This window comes from Ranitomeya imitator, chromosome 6 (genome assembly GCF_032444005.1).
Source record: "Ranitomeya imitator isolate aRanImi1 chromosome 6, aRanImi1.pri, whole genome shotgun sequence".
Classification (NCBI taxonomy): Eukaryota; Metazoa; Chordata; class Amphibia; order Anura; family Dendrobatidae; genus Ranitomeya; species Ranitomeya imitator.
In genome coordinates, this window is record NC_091287.1 from 310,574,279 (window position 1) to 310,593,741 (window position 19,463).

General features: G+C 40.3%; 1 protein-coding gene across 2 annotated transcripts in view; it reads right to left on the minus strand.

Annotated features, from left to right (window-relative positions):
* Window positions 1-19,463, minus strand: part of EXOC2 (exocyst complex component 2) — a 253,824-nt gene that overhangs the window by 198,386 nt on the left and 35,975 nt on the right. For both annotated transcript variants that reach the window (XM_069730751.1, XM_069730750.1), the window contains exons 4-5: window positions 10,150-10,263; window positions 7,105-7,229 (exon numbers count right to left, since the gene is read on the minus strand). In XM_069730751.1, coding sequence (XP_069586852.1) covers window positions 7,105-7,229; window positions 10,150-10,263 — 239 coding nt within the window. The remainder of the gene's footprint in view (window positions 1-7,104; window positions 7,230-10,149; window positions 10,264-19,463) is intronic.

Consider the following 19,463-nt stretch of genomic DNA (forward strand, 5'->3'; position numbering starts at 1 on the left):
TTCTGGGCATCACATTTTAAAAGACATTGAAGAACTAGAAAAATTTCAGAGAAGAGCTACCAGGATGGTGAGTGGACTACAAACTAAGTCCTACGAGGAATGGTTAAAGAATCTGTGAATGTTTAGCTTGCAAAAAAGAAGCCTAAGAGGAGACTTAATAGCTGTCTAAAAATATCTGAAGGGCTGTCACAGTGTAGAACGATCATCCTTATTCTCATTTGCACATGGAAACACGAGAAGCAATGGAATCAAACTGAATGGGAGGAGACACAGATTAGATATTAGAAAATAACTTTTTGACAGTGAGGGTGATCAATGAGTGAAACAGGCTGCCACGAGAGGTGGCGAGTTCTCCTTCAATGGAAGTCTTCAAACAGAGGCTGGATAGATATGTCTGTGAGATGGTTTAGTGAATCCTGCATTGAGCAGGGGTTGGACATGATGTCCCCGGAGGTCCCTTCCAACTCTAATATTCAATGATTCTATAAACAGTCATTCTGTGCTGACAGAATCCTTTTAATACTTTTCACAATGCAGTTTTGGATTATAAAAGACAGGCTGTCACTAAAATCAATATTGTAATATAAAGCAAATCTGTATATTTGCCAAATTCCTAACATTTATAAAGATTGTAATTTTATATAGATTGTAAAATGGTGCCTAAAATGAGAATATCCCCTTTAACTCCCACCTATAGGGCCAACACTGTCACAGACAGGAGATTATCAGCCACACGATCTACCACGTAAGCCCATCAGTCACTGAAGCTCATTTGTAGTTTGATAATGGAGTTCCTATGTTTATCAAGGTCTCAGCCACTCATTGATTTTTGCTGTCTATCAGGAGTTGTGACTTCTGGACAGAAAATAAACCTTGGAACTTATCCTGGTTGCAATCAACTGGAGTCACAACTCTTGGTTTGTAATGAAGTTTCTTGAGTCTGGAAATGTAGAAATGTTTACACAGAAAGTGAAAGGTCAGGCTGGTCACCTATCCAGGGTCCTGGATTAATTTCCTGACAAACAACGTGGTTTTATCAGATTTACCTTGTATTCTGGCTTGTTAACTGCCTTGTCAATCTGATAGTTACGCTACTAAGAGGGCATTACAGTGGTATTCAAATCTTCAATATCCTATATGTTGTAGACTAATAGTAATATTCACAAATACGTCCAATTAAGAATGTAGTATAGTTATTCTGATTCACTGTGTCTCTTACCCATGTGCAGGGGATTGAAGTAGCTTAGGTATCCATGGTTATGAACTGTATACATTTCTAATTGTAGATAGTTGCTAACATTATTATCATTACACCTACTACATATTGGGAAAAGATCTTGAAGAAGGGGATACCTCTTTAACCCCTTAGTGACAGAGCCAATTTGGTACTTAATGACCAGGCCAATTTTTGCAATTCTGACCACTGTCACTTTATGAGGTTATAACTCTGGAACGCTTCAACGGATCCCGCTGATTCTGAGACTGTTTTTTCGTGACATATTGTACGATGTTAGTGGTAACATTTCTTCGATATTACTTGCGATTATTTATGAAAAAAACGGAAATATGGCGAAAATTTTTAAAATTTTGCAATTTTCAAACTTTGTATTTTTATGCCCTTAAATCAGAGAGATATGTCACAAAAAATAGTTAATAAATAACATTTCCCACATGTCTACTTTACATCAGCACAATTTTGGAAGCAAAATTTTTTTTTGTTAGGGAGTTATAAGGGTTAAAAGTTGACCAGCAATTTCTCATTTTTACAACACCTTTTTTTTTTAGGGACCACATCACATTTGAAGTCATTTTGAGGGGTCTATATAATAGAAAATAACCAAGTGTGACACCATTCTAAAAACTACACCCCTCAAGGTTCTCAAAACCACATTCAAGAAGTTTATTAACCCTTTACGTGCTTCACAGGAACTGAAACAATGTGGAAGGAAAAAATGAACATTTAACTTTTTTTTGCAAACATTTTAATTCAGAACCATTTTTTTTATTTTCACAAGTGTAAAAACAGAAATGTAACCATAAATTTTGTTATGCAATTTCTCCTGAATACGTTGATACCCAATATGTGGTAGTAAACCACTTTTTGGGCGCACCGCAGAGCTTGGAAGAGAAGGAGTGCCGTTTTACTTTTTCAATGTAGAATTGTCTGGAATTGAGATCGGACACCATGTCGCGTTTGGAGAGCCCCTGATGTGCCTAAACAGTGGAAACCCCCCACAAGTGACACCATTTTGGAAACTAGACCCCTTAAGGAACTTATCTAGATGTGTGGTGAGCACTTTGAACCCCCATGTGCTTCACAGAAGTTTATAACGTTGAGCCGTGAAAATAAAAAATAAAAAAAAAAATAAAATAAAAAAAAAAAAAAAAAATCGCATTTTTTCTACAAAAATGATCTTTTTGCCCCCAAATTTTTATTTTCACAAGGGTAACAGGAGAAATTAGACCACAAAAGTTGTAGTGCAATTTCTCCTGAGTACGTCGATACCCAATATGTGGGGGTAAACCACTGTTTGGGCGCACTGCAGAGCTTGGAAGAGAAGGAGTGCCGTTTTACTTTTTCAATGTAGAATTGTCTGGAATTGAGATCGGACACCATGTCGCGTTTGGAGAGCCCCTGATGTGCCTAAACAGTGGAAACCCCCCACAAGTGACCCCATTTTGGAAACTAGACCCCCCATGGAACTTATCTAGATGTGTGGTGAGAACTTTGAATGCCCAAGTGCTTCACAAAAGTTTAAAATACAGTGTCGTGAAAATAAAAAAATATTTTTTTTTTCCACAAAAAAGATTTTGTAGCCCCCAAGTTTTTATTTTCACAAGGGGAACAGGAGAAATTGGACCCCAAAAGTTGTTGTCCAATTTGTCCTGAGTAGGCTGGTACCCCATATATGGGGGTAAACCACTGTTTGGGCGAACGGCAGAGCTCGGAAGGGAAGGAGCGCCGTTTTGGAATGCAGACTTAGATAGAATGGTCTGTGGGCGTTATGTTGCGTTTGCAGAGCCCCTGATGTACCTAAACAGTAGAAACCCTCCACAAGTGACCCCATTTTGGAAACTAGACCCCCCAAGGAACTTATCTAGATGTGTGGTGAGAACTTTGAATGCCCAAGTGCTTCACAGACGTTTAGAATACAGTGTCGTGAAAATAAAAAAAATATTTTTTTTTCCACAAAAAAGATTTTGTAGCCCCCAAGTTTTTATTTTCACAAGGGTAACAGGAGAAATTGGACCCCAAAAGTTGTTGTCCAATTTATCCCGAGTACACTGATGCCCCATATGTGGGGGTAACCCACTGTTTGGCCGCACGGCAGAGCTCAGAAGGGAGGGAGCACCATTTGACCTTTTGAGCGCAAAATTGGCTGTCGTGTTTGAAGACCCCCTGATGTAACTAAACAGTGGAAACCCCCTAATTCTAGCTCCAACCCTAAACCCAACACACCCCTAACCCTAATCCCAACCCAATCCATAATCCTAATCACTAACCCTAACGATAATCACAACCCTTACCCCAAAACAACCCTAATGTCAACCCTAACCATAACCCTAATCAAAACCCTAAATCCAATCCAACACAACCCTAATCCTAATCTCAACCCTAACCTCAAACCTAACCCTAATCCCAATACACCCCTAATCACAACCCTAACCCTAATCCCAAACCTAACCCTAATCCCAAGCGTAACCCTAATGCCAACCCTAACCCTAATAACTCTAATCCAAACCCTAACCCTAATCCCAAATCTAACCCTAACTTTAGCCCCAACCCTAGCCCTAACTTTAGCCCCAACCGTAACCCTAAAGCTACTTTCACACTTGCGTCGTTTGGCATCCGTCGCAATCCGTCGTTTTGGACAAAAAACGGATCCTCCAAATGTGCCCGCAGGATGCGTTTTTTGCCCATAGACTTGTATTGCCGACGGATCGTGACGGATGGCCACACGTCGCGTCTGTCGTGCACTGGATCAGTTGTGTTTTGGCAGACCGTCGGCACAAAAAACGTTCAATGTAACGTTTTTTTGTATGTCGTGTCCGCCATTTCTGACCACACATGCGTGGCCTTAACTCCGCCCCCTCCTCCCCAGGACATAGATTGGGCAGCGGATGCGTTGAAAAACTACATCCGCTGCCCACGTTGTGCACAATTTTCACAACGTGCGTCGGTATGTCGGGCCGACGCATTGCGACGGCCCCGTACCGACGTAAGTGTGAAAGAACCCTAAGCCTGAATTTAGCCCCAACCCTAACCCTAGCCCTAACCCTAACCCTAGCCTTAGCCCTAACCCTAGCCCTAACCCTAATTTTAGCCCCAACTGCTGTTCTCCTGCCGGCCGGCAGATGGAGACAGATGGCAGGCGCACTGCGCATGCGTCCGCCATTTTCTTTTGCCGGCGGCCAGGAGGAGCAGCAGGAGGACCCAGGGACACCGGTAAGTATAATAGGGTCCCCGAATCCCCCTATTTCTCTGTCCTCTGATGTGCGATCACATCAGAGGACAGAGAATTACACTTTTTTTTTTTTTGCGGTCGCCGGTAAACAGTTAATTACCGGCGATCGCAAAACAGGGGTCGGTAAAACCGACCCCGATCATGCTCTTTGGGGTCTCGGCATGCGCCCGCCATTTTCAAGATGGCGGCGCCCACCGGGAGCCACGAGGAGCACCGGGGGAGATAGCCCCCCGATACTCACCTATCTTGGACCCCTTTCTCTGTCCTCTGATGTGCGATCACATCGGAGGACAGAGAAATTAAAAAGAGAACGCGTTTTTTTTTTCCGATCGCCGGTAAACAGTTAATTACCGGCGATCGCAAATGCGGGGGTCGGTTAAAAAAACCCCGAATCATGTTCTCTGGGGTCTCGGCTACCCCCGGCAGCCGAGACCCCGGAGAAAATCAGACTCTGGGGGGCGCTATTCACTTTTTCCACAGCGCCGTTAATTAACGGCGCTGTGGTTTAAGTACCCTTAGCGGCCGCCGTTAAAAGGCGTATCGGCGGTCGCTAAGGGGTTAAACTATGTTAGTATATTAAAAAGGAAGCCATCATAAAAAAATGACTTATTATTTAAATCAGAATTTTGCGTTACATAAATTTGTAAATAAAAATTGGCAATGTTTTTTTGTTTAATTAAAAAAGTGAAGGGGTTTTTATTCACACTCTTACTTCCTGTCCTCTCGGGAAGCATTTTCAGCAGGCTCCTTATCATCAGAGGCAGGATTATAATGACAGGTAACACCTCTATACACAGCTGATAACACAGGATCCAGCAATCACAACTGACCCCGACTCCCCTCCACACACAATAACTTTTACACAGACTTATTAATTGCTTCAATACAAAATATATGGTCATGGTCTGAACATTGCGAATATGTACAGTTACAGTTATATTCTAAAAAACAAAGCCCAAGTGGCCAGAGTGAAAATTGCAAAAGTTGTATTGCTCATTTTTAATATAGATTGTGATAAGTAAAAAAACAAAACATTTTAAAAACATTACATTTAACACAAAAACCAAACTTTTTTTTTTTTATTGCACTTCTGATACACAAAAAAACGCAGCAGGAATTGGCAGCGCTTTTGACGCATTGTATGTTGACACGTGGACGCTGCCCAAGTACGCAGTGTTTACCGATCGTGTGCACATACTCTCACAATTTCAGCAGAGTGGATGAGAGATAAAAATCTCACGCCCACTGTGCATTTTTTTACGCTGCGTAAACGGATCTGTGGTGCATTTTTTAAACCCGTAACATACCAATTTCTCTTGCAGGTATGCTGAGCTTTCCGTGCTTTTTTTTCCATAGAATTGGATCCGGAAAATTTGCACTAAAAGCACATGTGGTCCACACATGACTATATCAATGAAGGATGGTCAGAGCCAAATACCAGGAAGAATCAAAAACAAAGTAGCTTTATTGTAAACATATGATACCAAAAAAAGCAAACAGCGTCAAAACCGCCATAAAAACGCATCGAAAAAACGCAATAAAAAAAAACTGTAGCATGTCAATTCTGCGCATTTTTGCAGTGGTTTTAAAGCCAAAGAAAGCAATGAAAAAATTAGTAAATAAATAATTAAACTGGCTTACTAACTCCACAGCCCTTCTCCAAGCTTCACATCCTTTCAAATACATTAAAGGGAATGTGTGCGATGCATTCCGCAGTTTGGTTATAAGTGAGCTTTTAAGAGCTATGGGACAGACACTGATCTCCCCGAGAATCTGTCTCCAAAGCTTGTTTAAAATAAGGGGGCTTTACCAGTGTGAGACATGTAATGACTGACACTTTGCTCTCACAGCTAGATCACTGAGATAATTACACACAGTACACCAGAAGTAAACTTTGTCTCATTACAAACATTTTCAGCAGCACTTGTCCTCTCCTAGTGCTGTCAGCCCTGCTGCAGAGCTGTGCTGGATTATAACTAACACAGTATAGTAGAACTGAATATTATCTCATTACAAACACAATAAGCACATTTGCGGTTGTCTTCTCACAGAGCTGTGATCTCTGCTGTACTGCCCTTCACCCACGCTGACTGCTTGTGAGATGGAGCTGAAGCACTATTGGAGGACAAATTATACCGCAAATGTTTTTTGCAATGAGACAAACTTCACTTCTGCTGTATCATGTTAGCTCTGCTGTACTATGCCATTTCTGTTCTTACTCCAAAGCTGTGTGTGATTAGGAGAGTAGACTGTCAGTCATTACATGGCTCACATTTATAACATCTCCTTTCAAGGAGATCTTAAAATGTGGATTTCTCTGAAAAAAGATATCAGATCGCAGCTATCAAGTTGTCATTTTATACAGTTTCCAATGACCTGCATACCCATGTAGATGGCTTAGGAAGGTTGATCCTACTGACAGATTCCTTTTAATAACACTTCAAACCTGTAATAGCTTACACTGTGGTGTATTCACAAAAGAATAAAAACTGTACAATCCCATAATTCGACTTTGATCATCTATGCATGCCCTTAATATATGGATATGAATATCTTTCAAAGGTGTTATGGGGATTTGTCCAAAAATACCTTTCAAAATGATAATAGTGATGTTAAAAGTAATACTTCAGATGTTTACCTGCTAATGCATCCTGAGCCTCGAAAAAAGTGCTAAGTCCTCCTTTCACATAAGCAACGTTCCCCTCATTTTTCTTGCTTGCTTGTTTTTTCAAGTTGTTTGTTCCTATTTTGAGCTGTTCAAAGCTAGAATCATAAAGACAAAACATAAAAAATAATACATTATTTGATTAAGATGGCACAACTGCATTATTGCAGAACCATACTGGATTGAATACCCAAATAAGCCCCATATACTCTAAAATGATAAGCAATCTAGAAAGTAAACCTGCAGAATGATCACCATGGAACCAATCTTGGTTTACAAGAACTCTTGGCAGGTGCGCAGCAGTTAAGCATCTTCCACCATGCTTGCCGTGGTCAGGTTGTTAGAAGGCGCACATGTGATTATCGCTGCATCTCCCAAGTTAGGCTTCTTATACAATGTGCTGCTGCACATGGACTTGAATCTATTACTGATTTGCACAACAATCATCAGGGAATTGATTAGCTAATGCACATGTATGATGTTGGCACAATGCATATGTGCACTATGATCAGGACATGGTTATACTGAGAGTTCCCTTGCTGAAAGGGAATCTATCACCAGATTTGCTACAGTTTTTATAAAATCACTTTTGTTTGCTGCTGATCTAGCAGTTCTCTGAATGTTGAGCTGTGCATAACCCCGCCCACACCTCTAATTGGCAGATTTCTGTGTACTCTGTGCATAGGCAAAAAGCTGCTAATCAGTAGTGGGCAGAGTTAGATAGTGCTCATGAATATTTTAGACTACATGGCAGCAGGTTTAATAGTTCTCTACTAATAATCTCCTGATGAGAAAACTGTCATTTTATCAAACTATAGTAAGCCGCCCAGTAAGTGGCATTGCTGGAATCAGGGTCTCTCTCTCTAAATCATATTGCTCTCAGATTGATTGGTAAAAAACTAGTGACAGATTCTTAACTTTTTTTTTTTGTTACAATAAAACAAATGGAATTAACTGTTTGGGAACAGGGAGCTCCAGTGTTAATAGGGACTGGACTTCATTAAAAGAACCTTGTATTTGAGTGTGAAATAATAAAATAGCTCCAGCATGCCAAACCCCTTAGAAGTCCATTTTTGCTAATTATGGAAATTTGACCAGAGTCTCGCTGTAATGAGACATTTTGGAAAATATATGATATTTGGATTGTAGAAGTGAGCAAAGTGTTACACGGCTGCTACGTAAGAAAAAATAACGTACGTCACCATAAATAGTGGATAGTTGATACTAGCAGATTACGCAGATGGGCCGCCAAGGACAAGATGGAAGGGCTTGTTACAAGTACTGTATGTACAAATATTAACAAAATACAGACACTAAAGACAATGCCAAAACTTTCAGAAAATAGAAAAGTGAAAGAGTTGTTTCCGCAGTCTGCAATGTCTGCTAAACCAGGAAAGTAGCCTTTCAGGTCTGAAGCAAGACATTTCCTTCAAGGAAAAAACATAGGCAAGCAAAGCAAAACAGAAGTGCCCAGAATACATTCAACATCACGTTTTCATAGGTTAAACACAGGCCAAGAGAGTGGAAAGGTGGCGGAACCCACAGATGTTAGAGAAAAACACAAACGCAGCTCGAGTATATGGGGGATTTTATACTTATTTACAATGGGTTCTTCGATATTTTTAGGCACTAGGATTTTTTTCCTTCAGTGGTGATTTGAGCAGTCAATTTCATGTCACTGCTGCCAAAACACTGAGGTGAGAGCAGAAGCTGGACCCTTGGTAGATGAATACCTGCTCTGGTTGTCATGTTACATATATAAAAGTATTTGGGCTCCACGTTTCTTAAAGTAGAGAACCCCTTTAACTCTATAATCATCTTATTAATAGGAATATACAGTGCACTTTTGCTACAATGAGTAGCCACTTATTAGGACCATCGATAGGCCCCACCTTCCATGGCAATCCTCAATTAGGTCGCAGTGGTCCAGGAAGGGCTTACAGATAAGGCCCCTTTCTCTGTAGAAACTTATGTGTCATGATCAGCACTGATTGTATGTCTAGTGAATAAAGCAGCTGGGACCCATCTCAGCTGGCTGTCAGATGTATACAATATGAGGTTTCTGTGTAGCTCCTGCTGTAATGTGAAGGTGTGCTGGAAGGGAATGTGACGACACAGTGGGAATCTGGCCACTGGTGCGAGAGTAAATTATTCTTATTATGCTAGACGTACTGTTCCTTTGTTCAGTAGGTCAAGGGACATGAGCCATTGTTTCATGTGAGACTGTCTGGTGACCCTTGTTACATGTTAATTTGTGGAATGTCGGTTGATTACATGTTGCATCAGCCCTCTCCGTGTACTAGTGTGCACAACTTGGAGGACAAATATGCAGTCTAATTGAACAATCGAACAATGAGGGGTTACCTCCCCTCACCTTCCCCCAATCCTGTGGGACAATGCCATGAAATGAGGGATCTAAAAGGGCCCTGCTCCTGTCACTGGTTTGACTCTATAGTATGTCAGCTCAGTAACCACGATTCTGGCTGGTGGAATACAGATCTGCTCCACTGCCCATCACTGAACCCACAAAGACATTTGTCCCAATTTGGGTTCTCCAATCAAGTCACTTGGCCACATACCTCGCTGTGCTGGGTCAGCTTCCTAAGCTTGCCGCAACCACTTCTCTGTGGGTGCCCGCCAAAAATGAAGTGCTACTGGTTGGTGTAGTTGGCCCTGGATGCCCCAAAGTTGCGGAGATTCTAATCCCCGGCGAGCTGGCGGAAGGGTGCGCTTGTCATTTGCACCACCTTGTGTACTTGCTGGCAATTTACTATATGTTGTTGACTGTTGGTGATCCAATAAAGTCTCACGGGAGTGTGGTACTCTCACCCTGTGTTCAGAGGGATGAGCCTTGGCCCGTGCGTTCTTTCTAAAGAGAGCCTCATCAGCGGACAAGAGCACCCACTGACCCTCGTGTCTCCACAAGGGTTAGTTTAAATATCACACACTACTTGATCCAGAACAATTTTACACTTAGAACAAACACACAAGACGGGTCATCACAGGTCCTCCATTTACCTTGCAGAAGAGTGATTTTCTATCAGATACCATGTAGCAGAAAACTTCTCACTATTGAAGTCTCCACTCTTCCCAGGAAACAGCACCTCAATGTCTGAGTATGGAACTTTTCCCCTACAAAAGTAGAAACGTGAAGATTACAAAGAGCAGAGGGAACGGTTGTAGAATTTAGGCCAAACACAGACATGTATATAAAATACTTTCAATTTCTCTGAAAGATAAAAAGGGTTTATACTACTTTTAAAAGCTTTCACATTCTGCTGCTAGCATCCTCCGCTGACTCTTGCCCGATTGGCAGCAGCAGTCTTGTGATGAACCCTATTGGAAAAGGAAGCAATCCTAGATGCAGGATTATCTATTTTTCTGGTGATAACCCCTTTAAAAGGTTTGATTAAAATGAATAACACTCTGAATCCCAATTGGGGGCTCGAAGTGCTGGGTGACACGCATTATGGCGGCATTTAGTGCCCCATCTGGGAGATCACTCAGATTTTTCCTAGTAAGGAGGGTTAAAGGGTAACACTTCTCCATGTGGAGAGCGCCAAATCAGCTCGGGGAGACTTATATGTCATGCAATGCTCCGTAGGAATTTAAATATGCAAATAGACTATTTAGAGAGGAAGAGGGCAGGAACTCAAGTGCCACCTATTAGATGTAGCAATCTTAAAAGTCAACATTAACCATTTAAAAGGGCCTTAACCAAATGAATTTGGATAAGAAGCCAAAACTAGACACTAGTTGCAGACTGTGTGTACGGGTGTTTGCCTCTCATCAGTGCTACCATGTCATAAGCCTATCATCCAGCCAAATTCGATCTCTCACGATTTGCACTGATGAGAGGAAAACACTCTGAAACACGTGTATGCAATTGGAGCTTCTGGTTTGGCTTCTTATTCTAAATCACATGGTGAGGGTCGATATTGACCCTTAGTATTGCTAGCTCTGATAGGCAGGCCTAGAGGTCCAGTCTTTCTTCTCTAAAGAGGCTATTTCCAGCTTTAATAAGCAACTTAAAAAGGTAAAGAAGCCTACTTATCCATTTCCCTTTTTTGCATCATTGCATAGCAGCATTACGCAGCGGATATGTAAGTCAGGGGCCTGGGGCAGCCAAGTGATACCCTTTGTCAAATCTAGAAGTCAATGCGATAAAATGGTAGAAAAGAACCATCTGATTCACTATAACACATCTGAATAATTCCAAAATGAGAGATTACGTGATATAACAGAGCTCTTCACATCAGAAGACAATTTGCTGGAATTCTCCACTTTGCATCCATAGCAGAAAATTTGATTAAAGTATTTGTGCATTACTCGCAGACAAGTGAACTCAAGTTTCTCTGCTTCCCATGTGGCCCTGGGAAATGCAATGGGAGAAAAGTAACCTGGATTACAGCGCAGATCTGTCTGGCTGAGATCATACACTGGAGATCAGGCCTCCCACATATACATGTTTTCATAGCTCACTGCTGACATGTTCCTCACTGAGAACTTTAACACTCAGGAAAGAAAGGATATGCTACAAGGTGCAATGGGACCGCTGTGGCCAGATCATGTAATGAGCAAAGACAAAACAGGAATCCTATTAACTCCTAACACTGAGCCAGAACGTGCATTTTAATAGAGAGTGGGAGTCATTACGATGATTGACATATAATGAATGCAGGCGAGAAGAGTTCTCTCTCCTAAGCGACTTGTCAAATGATGGAAACTACAGGAGCTGTGGAATTAGAGAAATTAACTATACATTGTGCTGCCTTTTCTAACAATTATTGATCATATCAGGACTCTTTTCATAGAATAGTTTGTAATAATAATGTCACTTTGCACTTTGTAGTTGAAAATCTTAGGGAGTTACTCGGTTATTAGCCAGTGCTAATATTATGTCAATGTGTTAATATTAAAAGTTCACTTATTTAGGGGAAAAAATGTTTTTGACAAGGGTAATGGGCGATTTACCGTATTTTTCAGACTAAAAGAAGCTTTTTTTTCCCAAAATATTTGGGGGGGGGAAATGGGGGGGCGTCTTGTAGTCGGAATGTACTTAATATTAGAGTGGTGGCAGCAGGAGTCAGGCGATTCTTGCGGTGGTCTGACACTGCAGGGCGATGATCTCACTCCCATCCCAGGCTGGTGCGGCATAATAGTTTTGCATCTACATTGTGGAGATATTAGCAAAGTATCTGGCACCTAATGAGTTAACTTTTTAAAGTCCAAGTTGGTGTTATCAAGAAGTTTTCACTGGGGTGTGTACTTTCCATATATGATCAGTCTTAAGCAGGCAGATCTGATCTCCTGGTCTACCAACCAGTCAGTGAGGGCGGAGGGACAGCACAGCTGAGTTTGGCTGCAGCACATCACAAACTCTTATATCAGTTCTCCTGCTCTCACAGCAGTCACCTCTGCTGTACTTCCCTCCCCCAACACTGCCTGTTTGGAGATGAGAGCTCAAAGTATCAGTATTAGGCTGGGATCACACACAGAGAGATACGGCCGAGTCTCGCAGGTTAAAACCAAGCTCTGGCACCGGCACTCCAGAGCGGAGCGCGCAGCCGCATAGCAATACATGTAGTCCAGGACAAGTAGGTTACTCCTGTGTGAGATATAATGATCTGATCTCACTGCTGAGTACTTACAAGCTGCTAACACATTATGACAAGCTGAAAAAGGGGGTTTGTAATGTGCCCCCATTAACTCAGCTGCACTACCTCTCCTTCCACGTGCCACATGAAGGAGGTTAGACCAGGAGATCTGAGCTGTATGTATCATTACATTTCACACACTGAGAAACCTGCTCTAAGCTATAGTAGTGGCGTGTTTTTCTTTCCTTTGAGCGTTGCAGCCTGCTTATGATTTTTCAGCATCATGCAGGAAGAAATACACGCCTCCAGTGAAAACGCTCTGCTAACACCAATTAAAAAAGAAAAACAAAAAGTTAACTTGTTAGGTGCCAATACTTTGCGAAGATCTCCAGAACGGAGAGGCGAAACAAAAAAAACCCAAGATAAATATATATATGCTTTATTCAGCTCTGCAGCCACTATAACATCCCGTGTCCAGTTCAACATGGAACATTTGGTGAAAGGTCCTCTTTAACCACTGAGACAACTAGATGATTTTTTTTAAATTCAATTTTTTTTTGTCCTGTCTTTCAAGTTTTTTTTTTTTAATTTTTCCACTGACAGCTGTTTGAAGACTTTTTTTGCGAAATAAGCTATAGCTTTTAACGGCAGTTTAATTAGCAGTTTCCGTTGTAGGGATTCACGCTCTCAGTGTTCACAGAGACACTGGATTCTTGGGTCAAAACAATGTGACGTTTATTTTCACAGGTTGCACTGCACCAGAAAAAAAAACCATAAAGGAAAAATCCCAAGTCTTGTCCAGGTGCTAACTAAACAACACAGAACATGGCTCCTCTTACACGGCAGAGCTATTCCCAGTTTGGTTACACAAAACTGCTATCATTCATAGCAACCTCTGATACTTACAGTTTGGTGCACATGACCTGTGCAGTCTCCTGTCAGAGAGATTCTGGCTTCTCTCCGCAGCGCCAATACAAATCCAGTCTGGTCAGCTTCCCCCACTAAGGTGAACACCTTGCCTGGTTATAGGCAGAGCCAGCCAGGTACACCTAATTAGAACCTGTAGTGCTAGGAATTAACCCTAGACTATTTGGCTTTGTTACACCCCATTGTTTTTTAGGTTTTGATTTTATGGTTTTCATGGTATGGTAAAAATGACTTGGCAGCATAATTCTCCAGATCAGTATGATTACAGCAATACCAAATTTGTTTGTATTTAAACGGTGAAATAAAATAGTTTGTGTCAACATTTTATGAGGCCCATAATGGTTTTATTTTTCCATCATTGGAGCTCTGTGTGAGCGCTTATTTTTAGCGTCGAGAGCGGATTGTTTTTTTAAATACCAATTTGGGGTACATACATTTTTATTATTTGCCTTTATCTAGGGAGGTGAAGTGCCTGCAAAAACTACAATTCCAATATTTTGATTCTTTTTCTATTTACATTATTTATTGTATGAGCTAATGAATTAATTGTATGCAACTAAACCAAAAATGGTTTGTTTGTTTTTTTTTTTACTTTTTTAATTTCTTTAAAAGGACTTGAACCTATTATCATCTTTTCACTTATACTACAAGCTGTAATACCACAGTATTGCAATATATAGTGATAATTGTGGTCTTCCTAGAAGCTAAACCTGTGGCTGAGCTTCACAGGAGTACTAAAATTCAAGTTCGCAGTGATGGGGCTTTCAGCAGGCCTCTCGCTGCCATAGCAACCCATTGGTGCCCCACATTTCCATCAAGAGAGGTTATTGGCAGCGGGCGAGTATGAGCACCAGCACCAGCAACTGCACCTTTTAAATATCTTGGACTGCTGTTAGTCACAGATGCTTAGTAATCTATTATTGAATTTTAGAACCAAACACAACAATTAAAAGTTATTCATTTTATTCAGTTATTTAAAAGCATACCCCTAAGAGAAGCAAACAAATATATAACTAACAATATGTAATATGTTAATGATGTAATATACAAGTCAGAAGTACAAGTCAGAGTTGGGTTATTAAAAAAAAAAAAAAAAAAAAAATCACAATCTCTGATGATTGTCTGGAGCACCATCAAATCCATTATCATTAAATGGAAAGAACATGGTATGACAACAAATTTGCCAAGAGAGGGCCGCCCACCAAAACTCTCAGCCCAGGCAATGAGGGCATCAATCAGAGACAAAAGATAACCTAAAGTAGATGCAGAGTTCCCAACCAGAGACCGGAGTAACTGGCCATATGACCTCAATAAGCTGTACACTCCTGTACTACAGGTGGTTTTTATGGAACAGTTGACATAAAAAGCATTTACTTAAACTCAAAAATTGTAAGGCCATGTTCACACGTTCCTGATTTCCCTGCTGTTTTTTCTGCACTAAAAACCGCAGCTCTTGGCAGAAAACGCAGGTCCTTTTTTTGGTGCATTTTTGGTGCGTTTTTTTGATGCGTTTTTTGATGCGTTTTTTAATGCAGTTTTCTATGCAGAGTCTGTGTGTTTTCTAGGAAGTTTTTTAGGGTTAAAATGGCTGAAAATACCCTAACCCTACCCCTACCCCTAACCCTACCCCTAACCCTACCCCTAACCCTACCTCTTAATTCGTTTTTAAGATCTTGTTCAGAGAATAAAAACAGGTTTTCTTCAGAGAGATGGATAAACCGTACAGATCTTTTCATAGCTAAGGATTTGCAACAATTACAAAATCTTTAAAAAAAAAACTATGGACACCCTTGAGATGGGAAAAAAAACAGACTGATTTTTCCTTACAATAATGTTACTTTTAGTTAATAAAATTGCAATAAGTTTCAGTCTGCAGTCTTTATTCCTTCATTAATTTTTAGACCACTGAAATGCAGTTTACAGCCTGATCCAAGGTTCAGATGTGTCCCTTGTGGGAGTATCTCTCACAGTAATATAGGCTGGATGTGAGAAATGAGTATCCAGAGTGCTGTGGTCTTTATTGTCATTCATGCATCAGCATTGCTCTAATACTGTATTTATTTCCTTCCATATACTTTCTAAACCTCTCCTTCCTACTGCTATCTTTTACACTGAGAGAAGGGAGAGCAGAAGCTCTGACTGATTTATATCAGTTTTCAACAAGCACCGAGTTAGAAAAAAGGACTCAGAGAAAAAAACGCAAAAAAATCCGCACAAAAAAACGGGAGAAATCGCGCAAAAAACGCATGCGGATTTCCAGCGGAAAAAGTCCGATTTTGTTCAGGAAATTTCTGCAAATAATCCTGACGTGTGCACATAGCGTTATGCTTGGAAAAATTACTTCAAATAATGTAACATAGTAGTTACACCATTTTATTTTCAACTCATGAATAGTAAACTCTTATCTAGAAGTAAACACACACTTTACCATCAGAAATGAATCACCTTTTGGAATTACCATAAATCAATGATCTGTCAGTGGAAGTCTAAAAGATTTTTCATTGGCTCATATAATTAATTATATAATAAAAATAGAAAAAAAAAGGTTACGTTTTATAATTTTTAACATTTAAAGTAGACAAGTCCATTGAGTTCAACCTACAGCCTAACATGATGATCCAGAGAAAGATAAACACCCCATGGGGCATATGATAATTGCCCCATATTAGGGGAAATATTCCTTCCCAAATCCACATATGGCAATCAGACTAGTTTCCTGGATCGACGTTCCATCATAGAATCGAATACTCATAACCTGTAATATTATATTTTTCAAGAAAGGCATCCAGACCCTCGAACATTTTTCGCGAATCAACCATTCCAACATCATGTGGCAAAAAGTTCCATAGTCTCACTGCTCTTACAGTAAGGAATCTGAATCTGTGATTATGATTAGACATAGAAGATGCCCCCTTGTCATCATTGCAGGCCTAAGGGTAAAAACATTATTACTGGATTTGACTTTTGCCAAACATTGTGAGAAAGTTTATGAAAAACTGCACCAAAATTTGTGGGGAAAAAATTGCTAAAATATAAATTAGCCAATCTGCGGCAGAATTGGCATGCTATTGATTAGAAAAGCTGGGGCAATTCCAATTTCCAAGTGTGAATTGACCTTTATCAAGATATTCAGCTTGGCAAAATTTTCACTAAGGGGCGATCTAATATACAAATATATAAGGGGACAATGCAGAGATCTTTCTAATGATCTTTTATAACTAGGCCTGCAATGACAAGGGGGCGACCTCTACGTCTTGAAGAAAGATGGTTTAATTTGCATGCAACGTGGATTCAACGTTGCCTTACAGTAATATACAAAAGGTCTGCAGCGTGCCAAAACTACAGCAATATAGTAACAAAACTCAACTTATGGAAATGCTCCAGTAGATGGCAATGTTATACCAAGAAACAGGGAAGACCCCGGCCGTGGGAAGATCTAGTTTGGACAATAAGTGGGTGGCTGAAGAATGACTTGGAACCTAATTTACTTTTCAGAATTCATTTTTATTACTGGATCTGATCTTGTGTTGACCCGGCACAATATACTGAGCAACAAACACTGCTTGGACTTCACAGTGTATGGGGAGAGTTGCTTTGTATCTGAGTGTCGGCATCTCTATAATTTGGCAGAAGAAAAAATAAAATGTGCGCTGGGCATGCAGTCGTAAGGCACAGATGTCTCAGTGCACATAGGATTTTACAAAAGGGAATCGAGGCAATGGGCAAATATAACCGGAAAGGCCAGAGTCTAAATGTTCCCAAGAGCAAAACATAATAATGTAGTAAAAAGGAAGAATAAATATATGATTTATTGAAGAGCACAACTGTGCGATAAAACACGGCCACAAGATTTCAGCAGGCAAATTTTTCCACGATCAGCACACGCCGTGCAAATTCTTTAAGGGAAACGAATGTAAAAAATGGAACAAAAAAGGTATATTTTTCTCTGGCGTCTCCGGTCCAATTCATCATAGCCTTTGCACCATTTTTTTGGTGTGGACTCCTCTCAATTAATGACCTTGTGATTTGCAACAAATTCATGAAAAAAAAATGCCTTTTATTTTTTTCAAGTTGTTTTCTAATGATTTTAACATCAGTATGGCTTTTCCAAATGTTTCAGACAGGTTTCTGAATTGCGACTTTATTCAAAAATCGCAAAATTTGGGGCAACTCTACTTTGGTCCCCAGCTACTCCCCTCCTGATGTGATATTCGCTAAATTAAAAGACACGCTGTTTAAAAAAAAACAACAACTCACTTTGCACTTATGTGTGAAAAGTCGCAAAAACGGTTAAAAAGGCAGAAAGTCAAATTTGGGCTTATTGAAAAATTAATGAATCATGTGTGCCATTTTGTTGGATTTGGCACGCAAAATGTCCGGGAAAACCAAAACTCAAAAGATCCTGGCAAATGATGAATCTGGCCCATAGTTTGAAAAGCTGGTCGTGGACTCTAGGGAGAGACATGACTAATGAGCTCCCCCAGCAAGCTTCTCCCTGCCTAACTGCAGTTAATTAATAGGTCGCTCTCATGTGTGTACATAGTGAGAGACCTCGTAATGAACCAGAGAAGGATGGGGAGAAGCCAGGTGGGCGACGTCACAAGTCTAGTTAGGTCCCTCTCTAAAGTCCCTGGCCAGCTTTTCAAACTATAAGCCCGATTTATCATTTGTGGAGTTTTTGGTCACTTTTCTTTGCTGACTTTTGTTTTTTGCAACACCACAGCATGTGACAGGTTCGTTTTTTTAACATACAAAAGAGCCTCAGGTATTGGAGACAGATAAAAAGTGGCAAATTATGGTGCACACCATAAATTATGTATTTTTTCATGCAAGTTTGTGGAGTAAACACAATAACTGATGGTCTTCATATTGTTTCAGAGTAAAACATTGAACCAAAAAAGCATGACACAGATGGATGTGTTAACTACAGTAGGTGGTTACCTTACATCCACCAGGCTAGGCTTGATTGACAGTTCTCTAACTATTAGCATATTTGCCATATCATTTCTAATTTTACAGCCTCACGCACACGCTGAGTATTTGATGAGTTTTTTACCTCAGTATTTGAAAGATAAAACCAGGAGTGGGTGATAAATACAGAAGTGGTGAGGAGTTTCTATTCTACTTGTCGTCCGAATGTTCCTCTCCTGGTTTTGGCTTACAAATACTGAGGTAAAATACTGACCAAATGCTCAACGTGTGCACGTGGCCTAAAAAGATCTTTGTCACTGTGTAGCCTGTCAGAATTTCGTGATGTCTGTTCTTAGGGCAATATAAATCTATGGACAGTTTACTGCTTTTTTTTTTTTTGATCGTATTTACAGGTCCTTCTCAAAAAATTAGCATATAGTGTTAAATTTCATTATTTACCATAATGTAATGATTACAATTAAACTTTCATATATTATAGATTCATTATCCACCAACTGAAATTTGTCAGGTCTTTTATTGTTTTAATACTGACGATTTTGGCATACAACTCCTGATAACCCAAAAAACCTGTCTCAATAAATTAGCATATCAAGAAAAGGTTCTCTAAACGACCTATTACCCTAATCTTCTGAATCAACTAATTAACTCTAAACACATGCAAAAGATACCTGAGGCTTTTATAAACTCCCTGCCTGGTTCATTACTCAAAACCCCCAGCATGGGTAAGACTAGCGACCTGACAGATGTCAAGAAGGCCATCATTGACACCCTCAAGCAAGAGGGTAAGACCCAGAAAGAAATTTCTCAACAAATAGGCTGTTCCCAGAGTGCTGTATCAAGGCACCTCAATGGTAAGTCTGTTGGAAGGAAACAATG